Here is a 26730-nt window from a genome sequence, read left to right on the forward strand (position 1 = left end):
GCAATGAAAAGGGAGTCAAGGACAAGAGGGGACAACCTCAAGTTGAAGGGCACCCATTTAAAACAAAGATGCGAGGGAATTTCTTTAGCCAGAGAGTGGTGAAGCCCTGGAATTTGCTGCCAAGGGCAGATGTGGAGGCCAGGTTGTTGGGTGTATTTAAGGCAGAGATTTTGATAGTTATCTGAATGGTCAAGGGGATGGAACAGATTCAGGGTCCTGATGCTAGCTGGGTCTTGTTACAGAGGAGTAGGTTTCACAGGCATATTGGAAACTTACATCTGCACATGGACCATGCAGACATTTGTTCATGAATGAAAATCCTGCCTATGTAGGTATTTTCTGTGGGCCTCTTGCAAAGTTCATGAACTTGAAATCAAGGTATTATACATTCACATTTTGTTTTGCGATTAAAACTGCCATAAAAAAATAAGCCAATTTTTAGCAATCCAATCATCCAGTACATTGTGAACAGTTTATACAGTAAATAGATGTAACTGCTTCAATTCTGACGATTCTTCACTGGTGAAAATAATGACCAAAGTTCTATCATCTGAATCACATTTTACCCTGAGGTTAGCAAAGCAGATCATGAGCATGCATTTTAAAGTTCACAATTGCTGGTTAAGTTCTGTACACTTTAAAAATATTAAAAAGTCTTATTTTGACTAGATCTCTAAAAACAACTTGGCTAAAGCCTGAATAAAAGCAAACAGAACAATACACATTTTTAATATAGCCTTCAAAACATTTACTTACGTGCAAAGAATTGATTGATCTTCACGATCTGAAAGAAAAAAACAAAAGTCAACAGGGATTTAAAAAAGATTCTTTTGAATTCACACACTCAAAATCTCTCAGGCACATTAAGCAGAATTAGGAAATTTGCCATTGCTGTCTTCAAATTCTAAAAAACAATGGTAACAATGTAACTTCAGGCCTCTTCAGATGGAGATGACGAAACAAACTGAATTCAGGGCCAGGTAATATTATTTGAAGAGTTTGTCTTTTTTGACAAGAATAAATTAAGCAATGTTATGCTTTAGATTGGATTCAAGTAGAAAAATCAAATTCAATTCCAATCAGGAGATACTTCAAATTAAAATCTTGCAAATCTGAAACAGGGTCGGCCCCTCTTGGTGCTAAACGAGCTCCTCTAAAAATTGCTAATGCCCCCCTGTAATACATGTTCAGGCACCAACCCTGATGTAACAAGTGGTGACAGGTCACAGAGGAAAAACAGGAATACAGAAACAACGTGAATTTATGGAAGAGAAACAATGTTGGATGATTTTGTCTGAGCTTTGAAGTGACAGTGGAAAGGTAAGCTTGGACAATCCAGATGATGCAGTGATTTGAACTTTTGGAAGTTCCTCAATAAAGTGCCACACAAGAGATGAAGCACAGTTAGAGCAGTGTTGGGGGCACAATGCTAGCATGGACGATAACTGACCATCTCCACTCCAGCAAGAGCAGGGCCAAGAATTTTACAGTCAAAGCTCTACCAATGCTCCTCCCCCACTTCCAGTAACAACTCAGCTACAGAAACACGGTGGCTAAAAGAGACAGCTATCTTACAACAAACAACAGGCCAAAGCCTTTCAACAGACTACAAGGAAAACAGCATGAAACAGAACTTAACATTTCCATAGCTCTTAACAATTTCTGTGAAGTTATTATTTAAGAGGCCAACATGTCTAACTTGCACAGAGGTAGAAATTGAGCAGAGGGTAAATTAATTATATTTGTTTTGGACATTTGGTCTCAGTTTGAATCCTGCCCCATCTAGTGTTCTTCAATAGACTCCAGCCAAAAATTACGCAGGGAATTATTCTGGTGATAAATAATGAGAGAGGGAATAAACACTGTCCAGGAGTTGGAAAAGAATTATGAAAACATACTGCAAGGCAGCTCAAATACTAGAAGGCACCCCTCACCTTTATCTGCCTCAAGTGTACACCTAACAAACCAAAAGAAATTCTCTTAACATTCTACCTCTTCCTTTCGGCTTTTCACACAAACTTATTACAAAAGTCCAAGCCATTTATGCACAACTTCACCACAGCAAGTCTATTTCTCAGGGATGGGGAAGAGGGATTGTGGTTGAAGAGTATTCCATTGCAGAGATCACAGTCGAATTGGGAGGGGTGGGGGTGGTCACAATTTTTTTTTAAAACTTAGACATAAAGTGCAGTTACAGGCCCTTCCAACCCACATACTTGTGCTCTCCAAGGATGAAACCCACACAGACATGGGGAGAACGTACAGAATCAGATTAGAACTTGGGTCACTGGAGCTGTAATAGCATTCCACGAGCTGCTACACTAACCGGGCTGCCCTATTTGTGGATAGACCAGAGAGCAAGACTTTCTCAGGCAATTCCAACACTCACAGAAACATCTGGCAATAAAGACAATGTAAGAAAACAAAAAAGGAACATATCAAAACTGTAACATAGAGGTCAGCCTGCTGCTGGAACCAATTAAGCGAATGCCAGAAATATCAGAAGAGGCGCCTGGTGGTGGATCATTTAAGCTGTCAGAAACTGAAGAATGATCCATGGAACAAGGAGTCTGATGGGCTGGATGATCAGGGAAACACATCCTCCTGACCTGACCCAAAGCTGCCACATCACCAGCTACATTTTATTTTAACCTCATTTCTTGATGCTCCCCATCTCACTCCTTCATTTCTTCCAACCATTCTTTTTCTCATGGGTGGTTGGTGGAAATGCTCCTCCTGACCCTACACGGACCCAGATAACTTTCAACTCTGAGAGCCTAGTCATTTTCACCAATTCCAATCCAGTGCAATGCATTCAGTATTCATGATGTGGTCTCCTCTTCAATGAAGGAACCAAACATACATTTGTGCGGCTGTTTTATAGAGCACTGCCATTCAGGCCAAAGGCAACCCAAAGTTCCACTTGCCTGCCCACTGCATATAAATTTGCCATCCCACCAACTCATCTACATGTAAACTCTTGTACTGTTCTAATGAGATCCAATGAAAACTTAAAGAACCGTGCCTCATCTTTCATCTAGACACCTTTCAATGCTTGGGATTCAATAATGGATTCTTCTTTTCCTCCCTGTATCAGAATTGATCTTTTCTTCTGTAACATTATCCATGGTAACATTAATTCAGGTGTTCGCTCCCACCTGCCCCATCTCCAACTTTAAAAAGGTTTCTTTCCCTCCGCCAGCTCTGATAAAGGTTATTAAACCAAAATATCAACTGCTTCTCTTTTCATGGATGAAGCCCAACCTGCTGAGCATTTCCAGAATTTTGTTTTTATTTTAACAGTGCTATTGTCTGGAACATTCCAAAACAAAGTGAAAATATTTATTTCAAATTTATGATTTGAGACTTGGAGCCATTTCAGACCACATGCAAAGAGATTCCACATGAAGCTTGCAAGTGTTACAATCAGAATTGCAAAAGATGCCAGTCACTTATAAAATATTAGCAATCATCACTTTTACTTGAACAACCTTGATCAAGGAGACAAATTCTATTTTGGTACATCTGTCAGAATTGGGACATTCTTTGGAAACTGGAGCAAAGCCAATCATACAGATGATGTAGCATTAAATTGTAACCGGAGCTCAAATGGATTAAAAAGAAAACAGATTTCTCCGTAATTCTCAAAACAGTCTGTCAATTATGGATTAGGCGCATCTGGTCAGTTGTTAAAGTTCAATTATTTGGAATAATGAAGAGCCAACTGATGTTGGGCTGGACCAGGACAATGACTGACCCCTTAAAAAGCATCCATGAATCCACTGCAATTTTTGGAATTATATCATTAAAAAAATTAAACTGAAATTCAGTTGACAAGTAGTTGGATTTTTTTTTTAAACTCATTGTTGCACATTAAAATAATTCAGATGAAAATACCAAGGAAAAATTGTGTTGAAAGTTCCATGTGGAATTTTACACAATTCAACAGGACTCTCGTTTCATTGGACTAAATTACACCCTGTACAACAGCTCTACAAATTAAATATTCAATTCAAATTTGAATGCTTGCAATAAAAAAAATGCAATAATACCTTCCACACAAGATCCATTCCTTGGATCCATGTCCAGGAAAAAAATATATAGTGTTAAGCATTTTGCAAATCCAGTCACAAGAGAGGTGAAGGCATTTCTGTTGTTCCCAACAATTTTGAACACATGGCAACCCTAATCTTTGACCATTTTATGATTTTGTTAGGTAGTGTGCTTCAAGAACTACCTAAAGCATGAATTCCCAGTTTTACAGGCATCAGCCAAATATGAGACATTAACCAACTAGCATTTGGATAACAGCAATAACCCAAGCCCCCACTCCAAACAGAAAAAAATGTATCGTTATCTGGATATAAAATTAATGGTCTACAAAGAGTTGCAGCAGAACTCTTTAAAATACAGCTTTAGACCCCAGATTACCTCATTAAATTTTAAAAAATCTTGTGGTTTATAAACTCCATTTTCCCCTCTCTAATCACTTTGTTCTGAGCATAAAAGAATCTCAACATTACATAGTTGAGCAAATTAAAATTCCATCTAACGTCTGGAGAAAATATTTAGTATGTCACATGGCATGAAAGTCAATGGCCTATTGCAGTAACATATCAGTAAATAATCAGTCCTGTCAAAATTGAGCCACACGACTATTAAGGATGGGTCATTTGCAATTGGAGTTCCTCGATTATGCATATAATTTTCCCCCCACAAAATTTCACTTTCAACTAATCATCCCATTCTTGGTCATTAACCAACACAAGTCAAGGAATCCACATCCATTTACATTGTTCATGGTTTCAATTAATAAAATGTTTTCCTCACAGAAGTACAATTCAGCACTTCACAAAATACCCACAAAGTAAATCTTCACATTTCAATGCAGAGTTAAATGCTTCAGTGGTATTTCAGTGAAAATTCCTGCTATTGAGGGAATATAGCAAGTAAAAAGTCAAAGGCAAGCAAATAGATTCCTGGGATAGCAGGACTGATGTAAGAAGGAAAACTGAATACCACTTTGTACATTTTTATGCATTCACTTTAAGAAAATTATAAACAGCTTTATGAAGACATATTCCAATTGGAAAGTAACCAGAATACTTTGGACTAATATTGTGCACTTTTTGCTGCAGTGAAGTTGACATTTGATTGGGCACAAATCGACATTTCAGTCCAATATGATCACTGAAAAGCAATTTTATGATTTAATTACAATAAAACAATGGATTGGCTTGATGAATATCTGCTTTATGGAGAGGATTCAACTGTAGAGCAGCAAAAGTAAACATTGCTAGCTGTCCCCAGAGCCCCAATTTAAAAACTTCATGCTGAGCAAATTGGTTTTAGTATTAACCCACACTGCAGAAAATACAAATCACTGTTTTTATTTTCCAACTGCTTCTTTTCACCATCACACAAAGCCTTTGAATTATTCCTGAAGTATTACAGCCAATTTGAGAATAACTGGATGCTGGAATTGTTTTGTTGGCAAGGAGTGCACAGAAATCAAGGAAACTGTACAAGTGAATGTGACCACCCGGTTTCCAACATCAGTTATCCAAAGTAACAGGTATGACAATATTTTGCCAAGATGAAATAGCTTTCATTTTACTTTCAAACCTTGCAAAATTGATCTCAGATCTTTTAGAGATGACATTCTGTAAATTTTATTGGATAAGCTCAAAGAATCTATAACCAAGTCCCATAGAAAGTACAAAGTTCTTATCCACTTCTAGCCAGCCAAGATAAATTTCTACTCATTAGACAGAATGCTCAAATCATTTTTTTTTCTGTGATTATTGCACAAATTGTAAAAGTCGAGGTCTCAGCACCAATCTCTGTGCTATGTGAACGCTAACAAATTTGCCAACAAGAGAAAAAGACCCTTTTCTGCCGGTTTACCTTCAGCCACCAAATAGTACCTCCTCCATCACAAGTTTTTATGTGGCACAACCACTTTTGATGCAGCAGTTTATCAAATGGCTTCTGCACACATACTGGCCACCCAAAAATGTACAGAACTTTATGTAATTATAACCCAAAAAAATTCTTTGGATAAACTCACGTTAGGCAACTTCTGTGGAAAGAGAAACAATATCTCAGGTTAAAAACACATCAGAATTAGGAATGAGAAAAACGGGCTTGTTAAGTGTAGCATGGTTAGCACAGCAGTTTCATTAGGCTTCTTCTTTGGCTTGGCTTCGCGGACGAAGATTTATGGAGGGGGTAAAAAGTCCACGTCAGCTGCAGGCTCGTTTGTGGCTGACAAGTCCGATGCGGGACAGGCAGACACGGTTGCAGCGGTTGCAGGGGAAAATTGGTTGGTTGGGGTTGGGTGTTGGGTTTTTCCTCCTTTGCCTTTTGTCAGTGAGGTGGGCTCTGCGGTCTTCTTCAAAGGAGGTTGCTGCCCGCCAAACTGTGAGGCTACTACAATGCCAACAACATGGGTTTGAATCCTCAGATGTCTGTGTACATGTTCTCTCTGTGTCTGCGTGGGTTTCCTGCGGGTGCTCCAGTTTCCTCCCACCCTCCAAAAATCCACAGAGTTCGTAGGTTAATTGGTGTTATTGGGTGGCAGAGGCGTGTGGGCCAAAAGGGGCGTTACCATGCTGTATGTCTATTAATTTTTAAATTTAAGTTCGAGAGAAGGTAGGGAGAGATGGGCAAGAAAAGCATGCAGAAAAAAAGAGTTGCCATGGGATAGCTTGCAAAAGTCATTCTATTGACAACTTAACAGGGGCAGTTACAGTGAAAATATAAAAGGACCAAAGAAGTTAAGAAATGTAAGGCTGTAGGAATTGCCCAACAGGTCAAGTTGTGCTATAATACAGAGGGAAATTGAGCCAATATCACAGATGAAATACTTCAGCAGAAATGGCCAGTTCAGATACAGTTACCCAAAATGTGATATTTCACTGGAAGGCTGCAATGGACCCAAAAGAGATGATGTTCCTCATGCCGACGTTGGGCCTGCCTCAACAGTGTAGAAGGCTACAGGCAGATTAGTTTGGAAGTGGGAAAGAGAATTGGAATGGCAGTGAACCAGATGCTCAGGGCAATCCCTTTGGACTGAATGTAGGCTATCCATGTTGTAGGCCTGGTTGTGTGTGGACAGCAGGGTGCACTTGAATCTCAAAGGGAACAGTCCTTGTTGAAACTGGAAGAAGTGGCCAAGGATAATCCATTGAATGAAGAAGCTGGCTGTGAAACCCAGGACCAAGGAGCTCTTGCTCTGCCCAGGAGAACATCTGAGAAATAGATGAGATGTGGGCAACAGCTCCATCATCCATCTACTACACTCTGCAATTAATTCCTGTACAACTTCTCCATCAACACACAAAAGAAACTGAAATCTTTAAACTAAAACTCTACAAAGCTTACCTAAATATACATAGTCCTTGCAGAACTCAATATGCAGTGGCTTTGAAGGGAGAAGTCTTTTGTATTTTTAAGGACATTGGCGATACCTCAAGAAATCATTGAAAACGTGTCCATCATCTAACGAAGCTGGATAGTGACAAAATCCATTCGGCTGGATTTTAGATCTTTTGGTCCAATCTTGATTAGAGATGCCCTTCCTTAACAAATTGGGTGGCGTGGTTGGCACAATGTCTTTACAGCACCAGCAATCAGGACAAGGGTTCGAATCCCGTACTGCCTGTAAGGAGTTTGTACGTTCTCACTGTGTCTGTGTGGGTTTTCCCAGGGGGCTCTGGATTCCTCCCACCATTCGAAATGTACCGGGGGTGTAAGTTAATTGGGCGGCACAGATTTCTGGGCCAAAATGGCCTGTTACCGTGCTGTATGTCTAAATTTAATATTATTTTTTTTTAAACAAGGTGTCATCTTGAAAAAGTACAGGATATTTCAGACTGGAAGAATTATGCTCACTAGGCAGTAAAATTCTGCTCAATTGACTGCAATCAAGTGGATAAGGGAGGCTCGCCAATGATCACCTCACCTTCAAAGTTAACACTTAGCCATGACCTATCTAAATCCATGTAAGCACTCAAAAGTTCTTTTTTGCCAATTGTCACCAATTGCATTTTCGTGCAGGCATGTGGTCAATTTCTACTCATTCCAACAAGGCTTTCATAAATGCAACTGTAAAACTTCACACAAATACATTGCTATTTACCCATCCTCCAGACTAGCATATCTGCCCACTATCCCAATGCACTCTCAAGTTCAGCACCAAGTTCACCCAGCACCTCAACAGACAGACTGTGCAGTGATCCTTCATCTAGATTGAGAATGCCTTGTAGTGCTCTCGCACATTCTCTACCTTTGAATTATTAAAGTATCATGTCCCATGATCATTTTTATCCCCAGACCAAAGACAGCGCAATCTGAGCATAGGTAGCCGATCTTTAAATGGAGCCACATGTACACCAGTGAGAAGTTAAAACATCTGAATGCAATTTTGGCAAGAAATCCTGTGATCATACACAGCCTCTCCACATAATTCTTTAAATGTTGTATCAATCAGAAATGCAGAAAAGGAGATTAAAAATGTGCTAGAGTGTCTATTAGAATAGGAGTAGTGAGATGGGGGGAGGTGGTGAAAAGAGATTTACAGTGGTCAGAGGGAAGAAAAAAAACACTTCAAATGAGAATCCACAAATTATTAATCATCTGGTTATTTTTCACCTCTTCTGCTCTCAGTTACCTTCAGTGCTGTTTATCAAAGGTAAAAGTTTCAGGTGATATCATGTATTTTATAAAATGTGGCATGGAAGACAGCTCTGCCCATCAAATTTGTACCAACTATTAGCATTCTTTTTTTTAAAAAGGTTAAATTGTAAAATAATTAACATCCAAGACCTGGGAGTTAACACCCCACTGTGTAATTGGATAATGGATTTCCTCACCTCCAGACTACAGTGAAGATTGGTAAAAACATCTGCTCCACAATCTCAGTAAGTCCTTTTTGAGTGGGCGGGGGGGAGGGGGTGGTGGTGGGGAAAGCAATCGAAAAGACAGATATTGTCATCTTTAAATCGCTTCATTTAACTGCATAAAAAGTCCGAAGGAGGACTGACTGGTCGAACTCGTGCCATTTTCCATCCGCCTGGGGTGGGGGCGGGAGGGGGGGAGACTCGGAGGTGGAGCACCTCCTCCATAAAAGGATTGCCACTGAATGCGGCTTCAAGAGGGAGGGATGATGATGTCACAATGACATCATCAGCCCACGACCCAAGAGCATGAATTTTAAAGAACACAGAAGATCTACCCGAGTCCTAAGACACAGATCTCCATTAGCCCTTGTACCTGCTCTTCAGTCACCATTTTCAGTACAGACCACCTTCCCTTCCCGGCGCGCATGTTTGATATCACGGTGCTGGGCAATGCTACTGCACTTTGCGCCTGGCCTCCTTCAGCTTCGAAAGCCAGCTCATGATTGCCCTGCATAAAAGCACCGCATGATCTGCAATGTCAGCATAAAAGGTATATTTGTTTTTTCAAAAAAAACAAGCAGGCAATTAGAAGCCTTTTGTGTATAAAATCCCCTCATCAGTAACGGAGTACCACAGGGTACTTAGCCCCTAGCTCTACCCACTTTACACCTACGATGGTGGCTCAGTATGACAATAACACCATCTACAATTATGCCGACAATACCACAGTAGTGGGCTGTATAAAGGAAGGGAGTGAGTCAGTATATAGGATAGAGATTGAAAACTCTATCCAGAATGGTTCAACAATAACAACCTTGCATTCAATGTTACCAAAACTAAGGAAATGATTGCTGACTTCAGGAAAGCCTGAGGTTTACAATCCAGTGATCATTGGGGGATCAGAGGTGGAGAAATGAGCAAATTTAAGATCTTGGGAGTCACTATCTCGGAGGATCATTCCTGGACCCAACACACCAATGGCATCATGAAGAAAGCATATCACCAAGTGTTTGTGGAGGTTTGATATGACATCAGAAATTTTACAAATTTCTAAAGAGGTGTGGTAGAATGTGTGCTGCCCAGCTTCATTACAGTCTAGTCTTTCTTTCTCTCTTTGGCTTGGCTTTGCGGATGAAGATTTATGGAGGGGTATGTCCACGTCTGCTGCAGGCTCGTTAGTGACTGACAAGTCCGATGCAGGACAGGCAAGCACGGTTGCAAGGGAAAATTGGTTGGTTGGGGTTGGGTGTTGGGTTTTTCCTCCTTTGTCTTTTGTCAGTGAGGTGGGCTCTGTGGTCTTCTTCAAAGGAGGTTGCTGCCCGCCGAACTGTGAGGCGCCAAGATGCACAGTGGGAGGTGATATCAGCCCACTGGCGGTGGTCAATGTGACAGGCACCAAGAGATTTCTTTAAGCAGTCCTTGTACCTCTTCTGTCGTGCACCTCTTGTCTCGGTGGCCAGTGGAGAGCTCGCCATATAACACGATCTTGGGAAGGCGGTGGTCCTCCATTCTGGAGACGTGACCCACCCAGCGCAGTTGGGTCTTCAGCAGCACGGATTCGATGCTTGCGGACTCTACCAGCTCGAGTACTTCGATGTTGGTGATGAAGTCATTCCAATGAATGTTGAGGATGGAGCGGAGACAGCGCTGATGGAAGTGTTCTAGAAGCCGTAGGTGATGCCGGTAGAGCACCCATGATTCGGAGCCGAACAGGAGTGTGGGTATGACAACGGCTCTGTACACGCTGATCTTTGTATGTTTCTTCAGGTGGTTGTTTTTCCAGACTCTTTTGTGTAGTCTTCCAAAGGCGCTATTTGCCTTGGCGAGTCTGTTGTCTATCTCTTTGTCGATCCTTGAATCCGATGAAATGGTGCAGCCGAGGTAGGTAAACTGGTTGACCGTTTTGTTTTTCTGTGTGCCCAATGGAGATGTGGGGGGGCTGGTGGTCATGGTGGGGAGCTGGCTGATGGAGGACCTCAGTTTTCTTCAGGCTGACTTCCAGCCCAAACATTATGGCAGTTTCCGCAAAACAGGACGTCATGCGCTGGAGAGCTGGCTCTGAATGGGCAACTAAAGCGGCATTGTCTGCAAAGAGTAGTTCACGGAGAAGTTGCTCTTGTGTCTAGGTGTGAGCTTGCAGGTGCCTCAGATTGAAGAGACTACCATCCGTGCGGTACCGGATGTAAACAGCATCTTCATGAGGTTTTTCGTGGTTTGTTTCAGCATCAAGCTGAAGAAGATAGTAAAGAGGGTTGGTGCGAGGACGCAGCCTTGCTTCACGCGGTTGTCAATAGAGAAGGGTTCGGAGAGCTCATTGCTGTATCTGACCCGACCTTGTTGGTTTTCGTGCAGTTGGATAACCATGTTGAGGAACTTGGGGGGGGGAGGGGGCCATCCGAGGCGCTCTAGTATTTGCCAAAGCCCTTTCCTGCTCACGGTGTCAAAGGCTTTGGTAAGGTCAACAAAGGTGATGTAGACTCCTGTGTTTTGTTTTCTGCGCTTTTCTTGGAGCTGTCTGAGGGCAAAGACCATGTCAGTAGTTCCTCTGTTTGCGCGAAAGCCACACTGTGATTCTGGGAGGACATTTTCGACAACACTAGGTATTAGTCTATTAAGGAGAATCCTAGCAAAGATTTTGCCTGCAATGGAGAGCAGCATGATTCCCCTGTAGTTTGAGCAGTCTGATTTCTCGCCTTTGTTTTTGTACAGGGTGATGATGATGGCATCACGAAGGCCCTGAGGCAGCTTTCCTTGTTCCCAGCAGAGCATGAAAACCTCGTGCAGTTTGGTATGCAGAGCTTTGCCACCAGCCTTCCAGACCTCTGGGGGGGGGGGGTTCCATCCATACCTGCTGCTTTGCCACTTTTCAGTTGTTCAATTGCCTTATATATCTCTTCCCGGGTAAGGACCTCATCCAGCTCTAGACTCAAGGGTTGTTGAGGGAGCTGGAGCAGGGTGGATTCTTGGACTGAGCGGTTGGCATTGAAAAGAGATTGGAAGTGTTCTGACCATCGATGGAGGATGGCGATCTTGTTGCTGAGGAGGACTTTGCCGTCTTGAGCTGCGCAGAGGGCTTTGGACTTGGGGTGAGGGGCCGTACACAGCTTTTAGTGTCCCATAAAAACCCCTGAAGTCGCCAATGTCGGCGCTAAACTGGGTTCGTTTGGCGAGGCTAGTCCCCCACTCATTTTGGATCTCCCAGAGTTTGCGCTGAAGATGGTTGCATGCGAGATGGAAGGCTTGTTTTTTTCTCTGGCGAGGAAGGCTTTGCATGGTGAGCCTGGTGGGCAGATTGTTTCTTTGCCAGCAGCTCCTGGATTTCCTGGTTGTTTTCATCAAACCAGTCCTTGTTTTTCCTGGAGGAGAAACCCAGTACCTCTTCAGTGGATTGCAGTATGGCCGTTTTCAGCTGATCCCAGAGGGTTTCAGGAGATGTGTCCGTGAGGCAGCTTGCATCCTCGAACTTTGCTTGGAGGTTTGCCTGGAAGTTTCCTCTCACTACGTCTGATTGCAAGTTTCCAACATTGAACCTCTTTCTGTGGGCTCCACTGTTCTTGAACTTTGGCTTGAAGTGAAGGTTGATCTTGCAGCGAACAAGCCGGTGGTCAGTGTGACATTCTGCGCTGGGCATGACCCTGGTGTGAAGCACATCTCGTTTGTCTCTTCCTCGCACCAGAACATCATCCAGGAGGTGCCAGTGTTTGGATCTGGGATGCACCCAGGTAGTCTTCAAGCTGTCTCTCTGCTGGAAAAGGGTGTTAGTAATGACAAGCTGCTGTTCTACGCAAAGTTCCAACAGGAGGTGCCCGTTGTCATTGCACTTGCCGACACCATGCTTGCCAAGGATTCCTGGCCAGGTTTCTGAGTCTTTGCCGATGCGAGCGTTGAAGTCGCCAAGGATGACAACCTTGTTGGCTTTAGGGGTGCGTTGGATGAGGTTGCGCAGATCAGTGTAGAACTTGTCCTTTTCTGCTAGTTCCGCCTGAATGGTTGGAGCATAGACACTGAGAGTGATGCGACGCTTGTTTTGAAGGGGGAGTCGCATGGACGTGATCCGGTCAGAGTGGCCTGTTGGGAGGTTTTCAAGTTCGGAGGCAATGGAGTACTTGACCATGAAGCCAACACCAGATAGGCGTTATTCAGCCTGAGGCTTGCCAGACCAGTAGAGTGTGTAGCCCGCACCGTATTCTTGGAGCCTGCCTACATCTGCAAGGCGGACTTCGCTGAGAGCGGCTATGTTGATGTCGAGTCTGAGGAGTTCATGTGCAATGAGGGCAGACCGACGTTCAGGTCGGTGGCTGTCAGCCTTGTCTAGTATGGTTCTGATGTTCCAGCATGCTAGCTTGAGTTCGTGTGCATCTTTTGAGGGGGAGGACATGGACATGTCCTCAGGCCTGATCAAAGGAGCTTTTAGGTGGAGTGCAGTGTGCGCAGTACTGGCCCCACCTTTTACACCCATGGTTCATGTGCCGTGGCCAAGCAAGCTGGGACGTGGCAGCGAGGTCCTTGGGTCGTAGGTTTTATATCAGAGTGACCTTCTCCTAAGCAGGTTGCATAACCGGGCTGAAGAGCCCTGCCTCCCCTTTTAGGTCGAACCATTTCTGGAGATCTACGACCGCTGTCCAGTTATGGAGTGTATGGAAACATCAATACTCCTGAGCGTAGTGGACTCAGCCCAGGACATCACAGGCAAAGCCCTCCCCACTACTGAGTACATCTCCATGGAATGCTGCAGTTGGAGAGCAGCAAAAGACCGTCACCATCCACCACTCGCTCTGTTCTCGCTGCTGCCATCAGGGAAGAGGTATAGGTGCCACAAGACTTGCACCACCAGGTTCAGGAACAGCTGCTACCCCTCCACCATCAGACTCCTCAACGACAAACTCAGAGACTTTAAGGACTCTTATTGTGCACTTTATTGATTTTCTTTTGTTCTTTCTGTATTGCAGAGTCAAGTTGTTTACAGTTCTTACCATATAAACAGTTTATTTGTTGCACTACCAATTAGTGTTAATTTTGCTGCGCCCACAGGATTAAGGAATCTCAGGGTTGTATGTGATGTATCTACTCTGACAATAAATCTGATCTATTTAACTCCATGTGGATGGTCGGTTTTCATCCCCTTCATCCAGGTCCAGGGTGATGCTCTATTCATTAGCAAATGTAACGTAATGAATGGAGGACTCAGACACTTCCCAGATTCCCAGTTCTCCTTTATTTTCCTCACAAGTTTGGCAGGAGATCCATCAAGTTTGGGGGATTCAGGAGCTCCCTGAACATACAATGACATGGTTTGTGTATCCTGCCACAATCTGACTTAACTAATCCAAAAAAAGTCAGCTCCCATGTGACAAGCATTACCCTATCAGCATTAAGTTACACACTATTTATCTGAAAATTGCATATTGTGAACTAATCCCATAACTGGGTTGCCCCTTTCCTCAGGCACTGTTTTTGCTCCACACCTGATCTAGGGGGAACTCCAGGCTAATGGAAATTTACTGGCTTGGCTGGGATTGCCTGCCAACACAAGTCATGGGGCCCCTCAGTCTCTGAATATTTACCAGCCTCTGCATTCTTTAACAAAGCAGCAAGGCATTGATTAACATTGACCAATCTCCACCAGGCAGACCCTTACTTTCACATGCCTTGAATTGGAAGATCAAACTATAAATGGAATTTATCACGCCATGAACAGAAATGACAAGCACAGGTACCTTTCATCCACAAAAGGAAAACTATATCATTTCTAAATCCTTTTCAATCAAAACTGTACAGTCAATCTAAAATAACTGGTTTAAAAAAACACATCCAAGCATCAAGAATGATACGTTATCTGTGCATCAAGATTACTGTGGGGATTCACTGGAGTTAATCAGTCTTGGGTGGATAAATAATGCTAGTCTGCCAGTTTCCAGACAGAAAAGATACTTTGCTTTTTTGAATAATGTGCTACAAAAACAAACCTCTACCTTGACCATGTATGGATCTTTCACATTCCATTCAATGGAACTCTTCCAAAGTTAACAAGAAGATTAGAAGAGCAGTGATTGGGATTAGAATCACCACAAGTTTTTATAAATCCACATTCTTTTGCCATCTTTGAGAATGTAGAGTTGTGGAAAAGAGGTAAAGAAATAAGAGTTGGGGGGGGGGGAAGGAACCAATTTCAAGCAGTTTCCATTCATTTACCTCAATTTGCTAATCCAGAACAAAGCAAACCAATAACCAGCTCTAATGTGGTTTATTGATGTAAATTTGCGTTACAGACAGTCCCTGAGTTAAAAATGTCCAATTTATGGACAACTCATACTTATGAACCGACAAGGCGGCCAGAAGTTGAATGGGAATGCTGACAACTTCCGGTTCGAGCGTGATTGAGTCAGCACCATGTATGAGACAGAGAGAGTATGCTGTACAATACTGCTGCCATTGCCCAGCAGTGTGAGAGTAGAGTACCGCATATCGCAAGTGCAAGAACAGATTTGAAATTGGCAAGTACAGATTCAAACATCGCACCTGTACAGTACTCTATACTTTTATTTCATCTGGTTTACAAGTGACTCGTGAACCAACGGTTTGGTTACTCTTTACTGCTTTCTTGGGTTAAAGGCAGCTAGAAATGAACGGATGCTTCTTTGCAGCTGATTCCACCTCCAGGTTTCATGTGGCAAAAATCCTTATACACCTCTAGTCCAGTAGTAAACCCCCTCCCCCCTCTCCAACTGCAAAATCAAACCATTACTCTCCAGCACCAGGTCCATCCTCTCCAACAGTTGCCATTTCTCCATCTTCTCCAACGTTATCCAATTATGAACTGTATTATTATGTTTAAGATATTATAGTGTTTTGAAAGTGCTTCTTAAGTGTTTTACATGTATAGAAAGGTAAAATATATACTATATACGAAAATAAATATTTCACTAACTGAAGCTAAATAAAGACTGTATGGATGTACCTGTTCCAACTTAAATACAAATTTGTGTTAAAGACAGACCTAGGTAATAGAACACATTTTTAACCCAGGAACTGGCTGTATTCACCACTGGATACAGAACATGAAGCCTGATTTCACATACAGGCAAGACGGTCAAAGTACAATACAGATCTTGAAGACAAAAGTTAGCAAGATCTCTGGTGTCACATGACTGTAAAGTATGCGTTTGTGAATGCCGTTTAGTAGAGTTAGGCACCATAAAATGCTGAGGATTTTTTTCCCTACACCATGGATGCAAATGCTAGTTAAGAGGATACACCAAAACTGAAGTTCCCCTTAAAAATCCATTGAAAGATGTCAATTAATGAACATGTGCCAATATGTATATACAATAATATCAAGATGCATGTTGTTTTCCATTTCAACACCCAACCCCCCCACCACCACAATGAATACATGGGTGTCCAGAATCTCAAAATTGACTCACTTCCTCTATTGTAGCAGTCTTGCAAAAAGGCTTAAAATCCAATGACATTATTTTCATCTCATCACATCATATTGTGAATACTTTAAAAAAAAATCAAACTTTCAGCAAAGCGCTTCAGGGCAGTAAAGGAGCAATTACATTACTGATCAACACAGGTAGACTAAACATGCAACCAGTAGGTAATGCTGGCTTCTCCTCCTATAGCAGGACCAAGTTTGCCAACTGGAACTCAAGTGGAAGCATCTCCCAATTCCCAGTAGTTCCAACAGAAACTATTCAAAGATATATTTTATATTCAGGATTATGATCCATATCCTAGAAATAAAATTAGTTGCTCTAAATGCTGCTAAGTAGGTCAACTCAAAGTCCATTTTAGGCTGCTGAAGAATGGACCAAAATGATCTACTTCTGAACCATAAAATTCAATGGCCATCAGTCCTTGCCATTAATAGGCAACAACTCTCAGTCAAAATTAAAACATCACAGTACAAAGAAAGCAGATCTCAATTTTGTGAAGTTAGTTTTTCATGTTCGGTAGTATGAGTCTCCAATTACCAAACCTGCAAATTCTCCAAGACTTTATTTGATGTAAAAATTCTCCAGGCATCTTTACACTAAACTCATTCACAACCTTTACATCTTGGCCCTATAAATGAAGCACGAGACATCAAAGAAAAAAAAAAGTTATAAAAATTCAAGAATAGTCTTAGGTTCTCACATGGCTGTCAAATCAATGTGATTTTCTCCTTGATAAAGCAGTCATTTGAAGGAAAAATTACATTGGTAAGTTGACATGCCAAAATTATTTTTAGTTGAAATCCTGAAGGTCAGAAGAGCAGAGCTTGGTTACTTTCTACACAAGCTTCCTTCACCCATTACTGTCAAATCGAACACCAACCTCAACAGCTAACGGCAGGGATCATCCCTAATCAAAGAAATGAGTGGACAATACATTCTTTGAGGGGGAAGTACCGAATGGGTCAAATTATTGACAAGGAAAAACAGAATGACTTGCAATGAACCCACTTTGGGAAGAGGGGAGAGAAATCACAGTTCAAAGCAGGTTACAACTGAATGTACAATTTACAACAGCTTTCCAGCAGAACGTAAAATATTAGCAGCAAAGATTTTAACACCACGATTTCAAAATTCACGTAAATCAGAAGAGTTTCTTCCAAAAATTATACGAAGCATTGCTCAGAAGATATCCTGGTATAGTTATCCATGACATTCTGGGCTCCAGGCTTTGAAGGACATTGAGAAATCAAACCAAATTTATGATATTATTTGGGGATCCACTATTGCAGGACAGTGGAAGAGAAAGAATAATTAATAATCTCCATACAAGATTCATCAGGTTGAAACCTAGTGACATAAAACATTAACAAATCAGGAATTCCAAAATCATGAGCGCAGTTAAATATTCTTTTAATCTGTTGCTCAACTCACTGAGCTTCTCTACCAATTTGATTTTAAGCTCTGGGTTGTAGTATCTTGTCAACATTTTAAAACTGGCTACCTAATTTTCTGCTCACAATTAATCAGAAGTGTAAAGCACTTCAAAACTCAGACATACAGTGGATATGACACCAAAGGATATGACACCAAAGGAACTCCAAGCTATTGCTGATCTAGTTTTATCAGTTTATGGAAAATAGATGCTCATTTGCAAGTTATCCAACTGATTGGCTGATATAAGTAACAATTTCATCTGATAGAACCTTGGCATGAAAAGGTAATGGGATGCAAAAAAATCAAAATAGACAATTTACCAAAACCTGACAGAGAAAACAGAAAAAAAATCTACTTCCTATATATTTAAAATCAGATTATTCTACTGGTTTTCCATACTTATTTTAAAGCTGTTTTTTTTTTTTAAAAAGAGACAAAAATAGTAAAGCCATATCCATTACTTGGCATCAATTCCAAACTACCTTACCTTTAGTTTTACCAAAAATAAATAATTTAAAATGAATGGAAAGCCATTCAGGAAATTATTTTTTTTACATATTATACAACTTGTTCACGAATTTCACAATACTTAGTTGAAGTTAAAAAAAAATTACATTCCAACTTTTTAAGTTGTATTCTACAATCACAGTTTAGGTACAGAAAGGAGGGATGAGTGAATAATGAAAACTCCTGAACTTTCAACACACCCAGACGCTAAACTGGATTAAAAAGATCTGAACTTTGTTCCTAAGGTTTCTGTATGAAGGCAAAATGCGAAAGAACATGGAAGTATTGTGAAGTGCTGTACAATTACATTCAAGTATTTTGAGGGATGTGGGAAGCACTGGACACATCCATGGCCTTTTCATGCAGTGTATTTCAAGGAAAGACATTCATGATGACACCAGACCTTGTTCTGATACACAAGAGAAGTTTGTGTTATGGGAGCAGAACATTCCTTTTTCAACCAGCACCTAGGAAATTGTGTACTCTATTTGTCCACATTAAGTGACTCCTGTTCTTAAATGTTCTTTCTCATTGTCAAGGTGAGCTGAAAGTCGTTAGTCATAAAGAAGCTTCTTCAGGCATTTCATTTTAAATACATTTTCCAACCATTCTTTTTCTGATGACAGAATAATTTTCTGCACAGAAAAGGACTGGCGAAGAAAATCACAGAGTATTAATTCAATAGCAACTCGGGTCCCAAGAATGACAGCATTTATTTATTTCAATGTTAGTCACAAATTTTACAAATTAATAAATTGTGAGAGAATGCTGTGGCTATCATTACTGTTAAAGGGGCAAATTTAACCATTATTGCTGAATTCTCTTTGCTAATATCTACAAATTTGAAAGACTAACAATGAGCACTATCCCAATTTTAATGACATTTTGGGAACAGGATAGTAGATTTGCACACCTAACAAGTTTCATGAGACACATATTCAAATCTAACCGAAATGACTAGGGGTCCATCTGAAGCAATCATGACCCACTTCCCTAATCACATGCCTCAGCTCAATCACATCAAATTGGTAACCCAAGAGGCCAAAGAATAAATCAATTTAAGAAACAGAAAACTATCATACGAATTCTCAAAGCGTGGAGTATATTCATCCTACTCAGGAAGGGAAGTTTTAAAAAAAAAATTTTTTTTTTTTTTATATAAATTTTGCACTTTTCAGAGGTATCTTTTTTTTAAAATCCAGAATGACTACTTTCCAATATGAGCAAAGAAAATGCTTCAAGAAACAAAGCAGAGTACAAAAGAGATAGAGGGATTTGTGGGAGATGTTTTGTCAAAGTGAAATATTAAAATGATATACTTTTTAAAAAAAACAAACAAGAAAAACCAATCAGGAGCCTTTCAGCAATCAATTTGTAATTACACCCATATCTCAGATATTCTGGTTTTATGGTCGCAAAAGAGAAATCGAGGCAAAGCAGGAAACGACAAGCTGGATTACTTAACAGCCAACATTAGGAAAAGATTAGAAGCTATTAGAGGTCACATCAAACCACAATGAAGGTTGGGGAGGGGTGGTGGAATGCTCAAAAAAGAGTCAGGCAGTCAGCGTGGTTTTGTTCAGAAATGACTACTTCATGGAACTCCAATAGATTACACATTGGCCAAATGCAAGATGTGCAAAGCATCCAGATTTAGGTAAACCCCACCCCAATATGGTTCAGGTTTCCATCTGTATGGATGGCGTAGCACCTAGCACAATGCCTTTACAGCATCGGGACTGGACCGGGTTCAAATCCAACACTGTAAGGAGTTTCTACATTTTCCTCCCACCATTCAAAACATACCAGGGTATAGTTTAATGGGGTGTAAATTGGACGGTACGGACTCGTGGGCCAAAATGGCCTGTTACCAGCTGTATCTCTGTCCTTCACTCATTCCCATGTGGTTCACTCCAGTGTTTGCTTTTCACTCAACTCCATGGTCTTCTACCCTGCCCATCTCCCCACTCCACCTCCATCACCTTAATTTGAATCACTATTCTATTACCTTGCAACTCCCCCCCCCCCCCCCACTTTTTAATGCTTACTGTCTCCCCTTCCCACCTTGGTTTTAAGAAGCTCCATTTCTCCATGAATGCCGGATGACTGGTTTTTTTTCCGTTTGTTCAAGATTCCAGCAACTGCAGTTTCTTACGTCTCTGGTCTCGATTAAATGACCATCTTCAATAAATTGCCATTTAAATGAAAAGATGCTCGCTATTTGGGAGTTCAGGGATTAGAACCCTTATCCCCAGCTCAACTGTAATTTAACTTTATGGCAACTGCAGCTTGCCTTACTGAGATAGACCAACACAGCTGCTTACCAATAAAAATCAAGAACACAACAGTGTTCACAAAGGATCAGTCTAAAGCTTGTACTGAAACCATAACAATGTAATCACTAAGCAGCTGTTAAAAGTCCATTTCGCTTAACTCATGGCGATGTAACTGACCACACCACCTGGTACATCTCCACTCAGTCTAAAGCAGATGGAAACCAAGAAACTCAGTAAATCATGTCAGCTTTCACTGTTTTATAACCTCTAAATAAAAAGTTATTCAGTGATTTAGACTTACATTAACAGTCCCAAATTTGGCTCATTACCCAACTTGGTCCAACATTTACTGTAACTGTAGTTATGAACATCTGATGTGCAAATGTTCAAAATATATAAAATAATCAATTACACTAGACAACCAAGATTTGGTTTCCTGAACACTTTTGGGCATATTTTATGGATTTTTGGGCTGCTGATCATAAATACCACTTTAAAAATTTCCTATTGTCCAGTTTATTAGATATAATCTATTTTTGATTTTGTCATACTTTAAGTCTACTAAAAAACCATGATGTGCAACATGTAATTGAAAATTCATCTTCTTCATTCGCACTTTGACGTCTTCCCTGCTGATCTTGGTGCAGTCAGTGATGAACATGGTGAAAGGTTTCACCAGGGCATTGCAACCATGGAAAAGTGGTATCAGGGCAACTGGAATCCATCAGTGCTGGCCAACTATCGTTGGACACTGACACGAGAGGCATCAGTACAGCGGCATAACATTTTTAGGTCAGTTGAACTAACGTAATGTGTCAGCATCGTTAGGTGAATAAACATGCTGAACTGAATAGAAGTTATTTAATGTCCCTCCAATTTCCTATGTGACGCAGCAAATCTGAAATTATCTGTGTTCAGTCTGTCATCATCCCCAAAATTTTTTCCCAGGAAGCAAACCTTTTGAAAAATTTGTTGTCCAGTGCCATCATTCTCAATGTGCACCAGTTATTCACAGTACTTATTTAATCACACCCACTCAAAGAGCAAACGATTATGGGGGGGAAAAAGCTGCCATAAATTAAGGAGGAGTGTGTTGCCAAGTTCCTGATGATCACAGGGCATAGGTGACCATTCCCAAGCCAACGGTGCAAGATCACTTGAGTTTATATTGACCAAGTAGATTATAGCAAGGCCACCAAGCTAGATACAGCTGACTGGAGTAAAACCAACACCTTCTACACCCAGTTGTGTGCTCTGGAAAGCAAAAAACTGGGTAAGTTCACTCCACTGCAAAACGGCAGACAAATACTGATCCATATTTACCTACACCTGCCCACTTATGGGCCACCATCAGAGTGGTCTGAGGCAGAGAGGTAAGGCTTTAGCAAGAACAGGCAAGGGCTATAGCGTTAATAGATTAGGTATTACGACTATAGGGTTAGTGCTCAGTGTTGAGTGTCAAATGTGGGGTCCCTGGGAGACTCCGAGCCTCCCTGAAGCCCACATCTGCTCCATGTGCACGAAGGTGCAGCTCCTAAACAACTGTGTTAAGGAATTGGAGCACATTAGGGAGAGTGAGAAGTGATAGATTGAAGCCACAGGGAACATGTGGAGAAGCACTTCTGAATCATATTGGGGACAAGGTCTCCAACACTGAGCATGGCTCAGTATTGGAGAGGGAGAAGAGGCATGCAATAGTGATAGGAGATTCCATTGTGAGAACAGACAGGAAATTGTGTGAACCTGTTAAAGACACCCAGATAGTCACCCGGAATTTCCACCCAAAATGTAGGCTTTCAGTGATTCCCTTTGTACAAGACAACCCCAGTTAAAAGCAAATCACAATATTTTAATTTCAAATGACCATGAAAAGGGTTTCATTTTATTTGTACGTTTTAAAAATAAATACCATAGGCTCCTGTAACAGGCCATTTAAATCCTGGATAGAGCCAACGGCAGTCGGACTGGGCAGATGAAACCCATGGGGGAGAGCTGATAACTAACAGGACACGAGTCAGATGGAAGATGGCAGCGGTGTTGAGACTTTGGATTTTCAACCCATATATCGGATGACCCTGATTTTGTGTGAATTTTTTTTAGGTTCATCCTATACACCATTATATACAGCGTCTGGAGGTCCTGAAGAGGGAATACAGTGAATTAGGGAAGAAGCAGAGAAGGAACTCCAGGGTGATAATATCAGGATTACTGTCTGTACCACGTGATAGTGAGGGCAAAAATAGCGAGGTCAGGCAGATAAATGTGTGGCTGAGAAACTGAGCTTCAGATTCTTGACTCATTGGGATCTCTTTTGGGGAAGGTACAACCTTATACAAAAAGGATCAGCTCCACCTGAACCCAAAGGGGACTAATATCCTAGTGGGCAGGTTTAATGTAGCTGCTCAGGAGCATCTGCACTAAAATGGGCAGGAGAATGGGAACCAGAGTGCTCAGGTTGAAGAAGGGGGAAACTGCAGTAAAGTGAAGATAGTGTGTAGCAAGGATGATAGGCAGGTGATGAGACAAAATAATAGCCACAGAGACACAGTACACTCAAAAACTGGTCTAAAGGTAAAATCATGCTTGACAAACCTATTGCAATTTTTTTTAAGAGATCACCAGTAGGATACACAGGGGAGAAGCAGTGCAATTGAACTTTCAAAAGGACTTCGACAAGGTGCCACACACAAGGCTGCTAAACAAGATAAGAGCTCATGGAATTACAGGAAGGCTAGAGCACTGGCTGGTTGGTGTTGGGGCAACTTCTTTTTACGTTGTATATAAAAGATTTGGATTATGGAATAGATGGCTTTGTGTTGAAATTTGTAGATGATACCATAATAGGTGGATGGGGAGGTGATGCTGAGAATACCAAAAGGCTGTAGAGAGAATTGGATAGAGTAGGAGAATGGGAAAAGAGGTAGCAGATAAAATACAGTGTGGAAAGTGTACTTTGGTAGAAGAAATAGACAAGCAGACTAATTACCTGTATTAAATGGGAGAAAATTCAGAGGTGCAAAGGAACTTGGGAGTCCTCATGCAGTATACCCTAAAGGTTGACCTCCAGGTTGAGTCAGTGGTGAAGAAGACAAATGCAATGTTGGCATTCATTTCTAGAGGGATAGCATACAAGAGCAAGGATGTAATGTTGAGATCCATAAAGCACTGGTGAGATCTTGTACTATGTACAGCTTTGGGTGCTATATTTAAGAAAAAGCGTGCTGATGTTGGAAAGGGTTCAGAGAAAATTTACTAGAATGACACCAGAAATAAAAAGGTAGGTCTATGAGGAATGATTGTCAGCTCTTGGACTGTATTCATTGGAGTACAGAAGAATGAGGAGGGACCTCAGAGGAATTTTGAATGCTGAAAGGCCTGGACAGAGTAGATGTGGCAAGAATGTTTCCCATGGTAGGGGATTCTCGAACAAGAGGGCATAATTTCAGGATAAAAGGGTGTCAATTTAAAAAAGTGATGCAGAAAGATTTCTTTAGTCAGAGGGTCAAGAGTCTTGTTGCCATAGGCGGCTTGGAAGCGTGTTCATTGGGTAAGGCAGAGATTGACAGGTATTTGATTAGTCATGGCATCGAGGGGTACGGATGGGGAGAAAGCCAGAGAGTAGGGCTGAATGGCAGGATGGATCAGTTCATGATTTGAATGGTGGAGCAGACTCAATGAGCCTATTTCTGCGCCTACATCTTGTGAATCGTGTTATTCTTTCACAAGAAAATTTCAAGAAAACTTCAACCATCTACTCTCCTTCCTCCAAACCAGGAAACTTGGTACACACAAAGAAAGTCACCTCCATACCCTTCTGGAGTATTTTCCAGAGAGTCACATGATGCATTTATTCTTGAAAACATGCCCAGCTCTTGAGCTATTTTCAAAGTAGAGGAGTTAAATTTTCATTTGTGCTGTAAAATCTGAAAATACTCATATCAGTCAACATTCTGCTAAGAAACTAGACAATTCAAGACAAATGCACTTCACCAGAACTGTATAAATCTCAAAACATTCGGGAGATCCAAAACATCAACTGCTTCTCCACAGATGCTAACTGAGCTGTCAAATATTTCCACCACTTTATTTTCCTCACTTCAGATTTCCAACATCTTCATTTTTTTCCGGTTCAAATTGCATTGGTCCTATTTGTCTGATGGATTAAGGGCTTTATTTCCATATACAAATTTCATCTTTCTGTTCATGGATCCAAAAAGTAATTTTGGCACTTAGACACATTCTTATATATTTAAGCAAGTGGTCATTAATTAACTAGGGATAACAATCTCACTTTTCCTCCAGCTAATGGAATTTTGCTTTTCAATGTAAAAAAGCATGAAATTTAAAACAGAAAATCCATTTTGATATCTTATAAGTTTCAAAAAGGCATTCATTGAAAATTATAATGATATCTCCAACATTGCATCCTTGCTCAAAACCATTACATATCTAAATGCAACCAGACTAGTGGAAAAGAAGTTGGGAAGTTAAACCAGAGCAGAGACTAAGGGGCACAGGTATAGAGTTCCCCGAAAGTGACAATGGGTAGACAGGGTAGGAAAGGCTTTTGGCATCAGTCAGGAGCTTGGTCACCTTGTAACAGTTGTTTACAACATTGGCAAGGCCACATTTAGATTACTGTGTGCAATTCTTTTGGTCTTCAATCTAGAAAGGGTGAAAAAAATGATTCACAAGGATGTTACTGGGTCTGGATTGTAAGGAGGCTGGACAGGCTGGGACCTGTTCTCCTCCCCCCCCCCCCCCCCAGAATAATTGAGAGGGCAAAGGCTCAAGTTTGGGGGGGGGGGGGGGCGGGGTAATTGAACGACACCCAAGGGCAACTTTTTCTTCACAGAGGAGAGTGTATGGAACGATCTAGTGAAAAATTGTAGTAACGGGAACAAATATTAAAAGACACTGGACAGGTACATGGAAACAGAGATATGGCCCAAGTGAATGGGAACTGCTCAAGTGGTTCAGCGTGGACATGTTGGGCAAAAGTGCATTTCTGTGTTGTGCAGCTTTATGACTCCTGATAGCCATGCATACAGCAAAAGTAAAAAATTCCAGATGCCAGAAATCTGGACTTCTCAAACTCCCGGCTGAAATCCAAACCACGAGGGAATCCACCAATAAGGCGGCACAGTTGGCTTAGTGGTTAGCACAATGCCTTTCCGGCACTGATGATAGAGTCTCTCATTGTCTGTAAGGAGTTTGAATGTTCTCCCCATGTCTGCATGGGTTGTCTCTGGGGGTTTCGGTTTCCTCCCGCCGTTCAAAATGTACCGGATTGTAAATGGGCAGCATGGACTCGTGGGCTGAAATAGCCTGTTTCCTTGCTTTACGCCCGAATTTTGTTTTAAACTTAAAAGAATCCGGACATTGAAAACTCGCGGCTTTTGTGCACAGATGCACAGCAGCAATCACGTGGAAGTCACAGAAATAATTTGTGTATTTTAGATGAAAAAAAAGTTTTGTTAATAAGCTATCAAAACACACTTGTTTATTCTCCTTAAATTTGAATTTTAAAAGTACTGCCAGAGAATCAGGACCGACCCAATCCCCAAGCAGTCTGGATTTTAGAACTTTTACTGCATACTGACAACAGATGTTTCAATGTGGACTGAAACCACAAGCGCGAATGCTAATAATTTTAGGAGGGTATTCAACATGTGCATCAATGCAAATGGGGTATTTTCCATTGTTCCTTCCACTCCCAGACAATCCAGTTTTGCATCTTACCCTGCAACATGCTTCTGTAGGCGCTTTCAGAAATGGCATAGATGTGTGGTGGCATCTCGTGTCGTTTTTTCCCTCTGTACATATCAATGATTTGTTCTGCATAAATGGGGAGATTCTTGTATGGATTTATCACCACGCAGAACAATCCAGAGTACGTCTAAACAAGGGAAACAAAAAACAATTAAGAAAAATGACTTTATTGCGGTATGCAATTTAAATCAAACAATGTCAGTCCAACATCAAGAATCACCAACACTCCTTAAACTCTAAAAAAAGATATTCTGTACTGCCAAATCTCCATTTGCCAAAAACACACTATCAAAAGACCCCGGCTGTAGAGAGAGGAAAGAATATCGTTGTTCAAGTATTGTACTTTTTGGACTGGTAAGACACTTCAAACACCAAAATCCAATTATGCAGTTCTGC

The 26730-nt window shown here is 41.2% G+C and overlaps 1 protein-coding gene across 4 annotated transcripts in view; it reads right to left on the minus strand.

Moving 5' to 3' along the window:
• LOC138759353 (myosin-10) overlaps positions 1 to 26730 on the minus strand; it is a 141262-nt gene that overhangs the window by 88425 nt on the left and 26107 nt on the right. For all 4 annotated transcript variants that reach the window (XM_069929580.1, XM_069929579.1, XM_069929578.1 and 1 more), the window contains exons 3-4: positions 26305 to 26461; positions 757 to 784 (exon numbers count right to left, since the gene is read on the minus strand). In XM_069929580.1, coding sequence (XP_069785681.1) covers positions 757 to 784; positions 26305 to 26461 — 185 coding nt within the window. The remainder of the gene's footprint in view (positions 1 to 756; positions 785 to 26304; positions 26462 to 26730) is intronic.

Source organism: Narcine bancroftii, chromosome 3, assembly GCF_036971445.1.
Source record: "Narcine bancroftii isolate sNarBan1 chromosome 3, sNarBan1.hap1, whole genome shotgun sequence".
Lineage (NCBI taxonomy): Eukaryota > Metazoa > Chordata > Chondrichthyes > Torpediniformes > Narcinidae > Narcine > Narcine bancroftii.